Source organism: Plectropomus leopardus, chromosome 10, assembly GCF_008729295.1.
Source record: "Plectropomus leopardus isolate mb chromosome 10, YSFRI_Pleo_2.0, whole genome shotgun sequence".
NCBI lineage: Eukaryota > Metazoa > Chordata > Actinopteri > Perciformes > Serranidae > Plectropomus > Plectropomus leopardus.
The window spans coordinates 33,742,565-33,748,564 of NC_056472.1; the positions used below are offsets into that span (position 1 = coordinate 33,742,565).

General features: G+C 44.5%; 1 protein-coding gene across 1 annotated transcript in view; it reads left to right on the plus strand.

Annotated features, from left to right (window-relative positions):
• LOC121948776 (SH3 domain-binding protein 4) overlaps positions 1–4,177 on the plus strand; it is a 45,992-nt gene extending 41,815 nt beyond the window's left edge. Inside the window, exons 4-5 of the mRNA XM_042494234.1 lie at positions 197–385; positions 1,162–4,177. Of these exons, the coding sequence (XP_042350168.1) occupies positions 197–385; positions 1,162–1,386 (414 nt within the window). The 3' untranslated portion in view covers positions 1,387–4,177. The remainder of the gene's footprint in view (positions 1–196; positions 386–1,161) is intronic.
• The last annotated feature ends 1,823 nt before the right edge of the window (positions 4,178–6,000 follow it).

Consider the following 6,000-nt stretch of genomic DNA (forward strand, 5'->3'; position numbering starts at 1 on the left):
ACCTGTACGTGTACGTTTAGGAGTCTCCATGTAGTGTTTGCTTTCAGTCAGTGTTGTCCTCTGTCTTACCCCGTCCTCTGAGTCCCAGTCACAGCTAGAATCTGCTTCCTCTTTACATCTCAAACCCTGCAAGTCTCCAGAAAACTGCTCTCAGTCTCAAGTCCTCCTGTGTCCTCTGTGTCCTCTGTCTCTGCAGGCTCTGTTGAAGATGGACTGTCAGGGTCTCGTGGCTCGGCTGGTCATGGACTTTGTGCTCCTGACGACCGCCGTGGAGGTGGCCGGACGCTGGAGGGAGCTCGCTGAGAGGCTCGTCAAGGTTTCGCGGCAGCAGATGGACGCGTATGAAGCGCCGCACCGCGACAAGAACGGGGTGGTGGACAGTGAGGTACGTCCATCTCACAGGGGACTACTGCTGTCATGGAAATGTTTGATTTATTGAAGCGCAGCGTGTTGAAATGCAACAGGAACCCTTTACTTTAACCCTTTGCAACCTGAGCAGAGCAAAGAAAATGAGCAACAAAAGAAGAAATAACCCCAAAATTACCCCCCCCAAAAAGTAAAAAGAACAAGATAATTATCTGAAAATTTGTAAAATAAATAAATAAATAAATAAATAAAAAAAAATAAAGGTCAGTGTACCAGCAGATCATATAGATCTGCCTCCTGGAAGTCAATAAATAAAACAATAATTCAAAAATATGGAGGGGGAATGAAATAAATTTGGAATGAAATGTCCCACAAAATGCAAGAATCTTGTAAAAGTTGCCAAAACAATTATTGAGGGATTAATAATTATATCCAGAAAACTATAAATAATAATAATAATAAAATAATAATAATAATAATAATATACATTTAAAATGATTTTACCCCATATTTTCCACTTCTGTTAGTAAACCAAATAGATACATTTATGATAATATAATATTTTTATTTTTCTTCCATGTGCTCCACTCTAAAAAATGTTGTTATTCTAACATTTGATGTAGATATTTTTTTTTTAAATTCACATTTCATCATGTTTCAGTAAAGATTTGGGCAAAATCAAATCTGACTAAACTTAATTTTGAGTGTCATTAAAAAGTCTTGAGAAGTCTTGAATGTACCTTGCATTCAGCTGCAGGAGCGCTGTGACGATGTTCGCTCTCTCTGTGTCTGCAGGCCATGTGGAAGCCGGCGTACGACTTCCTGGTCACGTGGGCGGCTCAGATCGGCGACAGCTACCGAGACGTGATCCAGGAGCTGCACATGGGCTTAGACAAGATGAAGAACCCCATCACCAAACGCTGGAAGCACCTGACCGGCACGCTCATCCTCGTCAACTGCCTGGACGCCCTGCGGAGCTCCGCCTTCAGCCCCGCGGCTCAGGACGACTACGCCATCTGAAGCCCCTCCCTCGCCGCTCCGTGTTAATCCTGGCGGTGCCCCCCCGCCCGCACCGGCTCACCTCGCTCTCCTGGAGCTTCTGAACACCGTTTGAAATGCTGCATATCAGCCGTCTGCTCACTCTGAACGCCACTACTGCTGTCGCGTGTTGTTTTGTTCCCGCGGTGCCGCCTTCAGCTCCTCGTGCCCGGGGGAGCGTCGCCAGACCGCCCCTGCGTCTCCGCGGCCGCCGGCCAAACAACACAGCGCTGTCCGGAGCTCGCAGTGTTCACAGAGACTCTTTTAATAGTTCCTGTCTGGCATAGTTCTGTATTTTTGTACTCTTGTTACGGCACAGCGTTTTTTAAAGCAACACTTTGAACTTTTTGGTTAAGAACTCTGGATCGAACGCCAAGAAAGACACTTTTTCAAGAAAAGACACTTTTAGATATCGTATCCTTGTTACCGTAGCCTTGTCACGTGTCACATCTCTTCTATTTATTTGTACATCAAAGAGAAAAGTCACTTTTGCTTCTCTCTTCAGGTTCTCTCTCACTGTGGTCCCGCTCATTTCACACCTCCAAACATTCGGCTGTCCGTCTGCGTTTTTTTAAACACCTGGCACCGAAAAAAAACGAAATAATTAATTAATCCTGTTTGAGCCAAACTCTCCACCAGTGCCAAAAGATTTAGTCAAATTACTGAATAGTCATTTTACAGAAATGAATCAGCGGCAGATGAATCGGATCTAAATCGACTGGATTGAAAAGATTCTGGATTCTGCTTCTCAGAGAATTCGCTGTTTGTTTCTCTTTTATTCTCTTTAGTTGAATGTTTGGATGTGGACAAAAAGAGTCATTTTAAAATTACATTTGACATTTTTTAAATTGAAATATTCTTTATGGAGCGCAACAGTTTGTCCTCGACCTGAACGGCCTCAACTCAAAGTACGCCCACTCACTTCTTCTGGAGCTTTTGGCCAAATCTCACCGTCTTCATCGGCAGATTCTGTCGGTTCTCTCCGTACCTGTGAGTTTAAGGCTCAGTGTGTCCTAATTCTTTGCTCCTAACAGATCGGGACTGAACTCTTTTAAGAGCAGCGAGTGAATTACGATGAGACTACCCGGCACCAGTTCCTGTCAAATCAACCGATGCCAAATTAAGAGCGCATCTGGTTGAGCGTGCCGAGTTCAGAAAGAAGGCGGGTGCTCGAAATCGCCCACAGAACTTCTCAGCAAAGACAACAAAGTGCCGCAGGGTTCAGAAAAGAGGCGAAATCGCCAAGAAATGCCTCGAAGCCGGGAAGCTTCCCAGCGAGCCGAAACTGTTACTGCAGTGCCAATAGTTCCTCTTTTCGCTCCCTTTTTTATTTTAGGAATAGCCTCGCATCGATGCTGGTTGTGGTTATGTTTTTAAAAACATATTCCACATATTTGTCAGCTATGTCTAAACACAGAGCGAGATAGACGAGCAGACACGAGCAGACAGACAGACGCGTTATTTGCTTGACATTTTCATATATGGACATAACAAAAATGAACACATCAGTAAATGCAACCTTATATATTATATTGCACCTTGATGAGACAGGACAGAGGGAGACACACTGCTTACTGTTTGTGTGTTAAAAAACGTAATCATTTGTGGGATAAAGGACGGTTTAGATCTGTTTTAAGATCCAAAAGAGACACATTTCTTCATGTAGCAGAAAAGAGCAGAGGAGCAGAGCAGCACGGTGACTGCAGCATGTCAAAAAAATAAAAACAATTTTTGTTATAACAGAAAGAGTAAAATACCAAAAACAAGTACCATACCCAAACCTGGCTCCTCCCCTCCGTTTTCCAGGGTAGGGTGTAGAGTTAGGAGGAGTTTGTGGGAAATCTTTGGTAAGACGGCTGCACGAGCTACAAAAGAAACTCCCAAACATGTTTTCTTTGTTAATAAAGATTTAAAATAACAGTAACCATTGTAAAATCTTAGTTTAATGTTGTTTTAGTGCATCACTAGTATTACACTTACATCTCTAACATTACTCTGTTATTGCTGATTTGATGACAGTCCCACATTTTGACACGTCCATGTCCTTTAATGAAATATGATGCCTGAAATCTTGTGTCCAGCAGTGAAGGTGCTGCACTTGTTGCCTCCTTAAATGTCGGTGCGGACCGGCGGGGCAGAAGCACACGCTCGAAACAGCAGCCTGATAACCAAGCAGTGTTTTTTTTTATGGCTTGAAACTAAAGTCGTGAACTAATTCTTTTCGATCTCCGTCAGATAAATGGCACATGACGAGTTCATACCACGACTGTCGTAGTCGCATCCGTTTATGTAAACGGCCATCGTCAACTAGCGATGACGTATCCGAGTCTCTGTTTAAACCACTAACTATTGCAAATCTGTTCCGAGGGGCAAAGAGGCGCTCGAAAACGAGAAATCTGTGATGAGACTGAAAAGCTCCAGAATCAGTGAGAAAATATTCGAGATTTTTTTTTGTCAACAATGAATCTAATCAACAAATTTTGAGCCTTACCCCCCAGATAACAAACTGCAGCCACTCGTGTCTCGACTTTTTGTCTCTTGCCTTCAATTCTTTTAAGTACTTTTTACCAAAGTTTGCCAAAAAAGACTCTCGGCCTCTTCACGCACGACTTCGTACAATGTTGAGACCACTGTTGTGATGACACTGTCAAAGCTTCTGGTTCGGTTTTCGTCTGTGCTGCATACTGTATAATGTGGTGAGTTTGAAAACCTTTTTGTGACTGCATACTTTTGTGGAAAAGACTAAATAAAATGTAAATATTTGTACACACCACTTTTTTGATGGCACCTGCTTCTTGTGACAGTCTCCCCGTAAAAGCACCGACGCCGTCAAGAGCTCCTCTTATCTGAAGCGGGAGCGACAGGCGGCCGTGTTTTGTGTGTTATCAGTGTTGTGTTTGTGGAAAATACCCCGAAAATACAGCATGTGAGTGTGTGTATGTGCAGTGGAAAGTGCAGGAGGGAAGACAGGCCGGCCTCAGGGTGCAGACAGAGCGAGGTCAGAACACGCAGGCGAGAAAAAGATAAGTGAAGAAGAGGATTCTGCAGCAGAGAAGCCTCGCCGACCTCCAGCGGCTCGCCCGCTTATCTTCACGCTGCCCTCGTCGTTGCACGTGTCTTACGTTTAAGATCAAACTGCCTCTGAAAAAGTTTTTTTTTCTTTTCCAGCAGCAGATTTCTCCTGGAGAGAGAGTGATCGTGTTCTCACAGCAACAAGAGTCAAAATCTACAAGAAGGCTCGCATCCTTTTGATCATCGCAAACAGAAAACTGGAGGGGCACTTGAAGAGTGCAGACCGTCGAAAAGACCAACTGGCTTGATGTTAACCAAAGTGAGGAGTGATTCAGATATCTGCCCGAGCATGTGAGCGGAGCGGAGCGGTGAGAATATTCGCTCCGCTCAGATTTTACTCCACACGACTCTGTTTTCTCCTAAAAAATGGGAACACTAGGCCATATACCTGTTTGACTTTTGAAAATATTTTGTAAACTCAAGAGCTCGAGCTCACAACAGACAGAAAATTGTGCGTGTGCACAATACAGCGATTCACTCTGGGTCAGTTGGCTTTGAAGTCGTGGTGTGAGCGACACTCAAGCAAAACTGTGTGTTTGAAAAGCACAGTGCCAAAAGGTCGTCCATGTTTTCACCGGTGAACATTAAGTCGTTTGCTGCTTGCTAACTTGTTTGGTTTGTGGCCTGAGAGCTCAACCGCAATTCAGCTCCAATCGCAGCTGATTATGTGGATTAAACCTCTTGGGGACAAAAATATCTGCACAAAATCTCATCCAACTGCCTTCAAGATATTTAATTCTGGACTGACCAACGTCACCGTCCCGAGAGTTTGGCTAAAAAGGTTTTGGCGGCACCAAACGCTGCACATCTTCAGGCTGTTATCAGAATGAATAAGGTGAACATGTGCGGTCATCGGTCATGTGACCACAGTGACACGCTGTCAGGAGAAGATCTGCCTCCTCGCTCAGATAACTGGGAGGATTTCTCCCTGAATTCGTCTCTAAGTTTGAGGCTCATTTTCTCCTCCCACTCTTTTCTCTCTCTCTCTCTCTGTGCTGTTGGGGCAAGCAGATCTTAATTAAATACACAGATTAATGGAAGAGAAAAAAGGAGCCAAAAGCAGTGGAGTTAAATACAGCAGAGTATGGGCTGACATGCTTCAAATCCCCGCCTGGAGTGCTGGTAATGAGCTCCCCCAGGGTGACGGGCTCACAGAACAGCACCGCTCCGCTCTCAGCCTCAAGATCCTCAGATAATCTGTACAAAGAGGCGACTGGAGGGCGGCGCGTTGACTTTTCGTTGTCATGTCCAACGTGTCCGGGCTGATACGTCCCTCAGATTTATCGCTGTGATCATTTGGCTCAAGGCTTTAGATTAATCTAATTAAATAGCCCAGAAATACCCGCAGGTCTCACTTTGTACACAGGCGCAGGTCAGAATGGAAAATTGGAGATTAATAATCCGCCTGTTTCTTTGTCCGGGATCACAGTGGTAACACATGCTGAACATTTTTATAAAGGATAGAGTCTTGATGTTTCTGGCTCCCGCTCCGCCTCCCGCTCACTGAATGATAGATTTCCATTT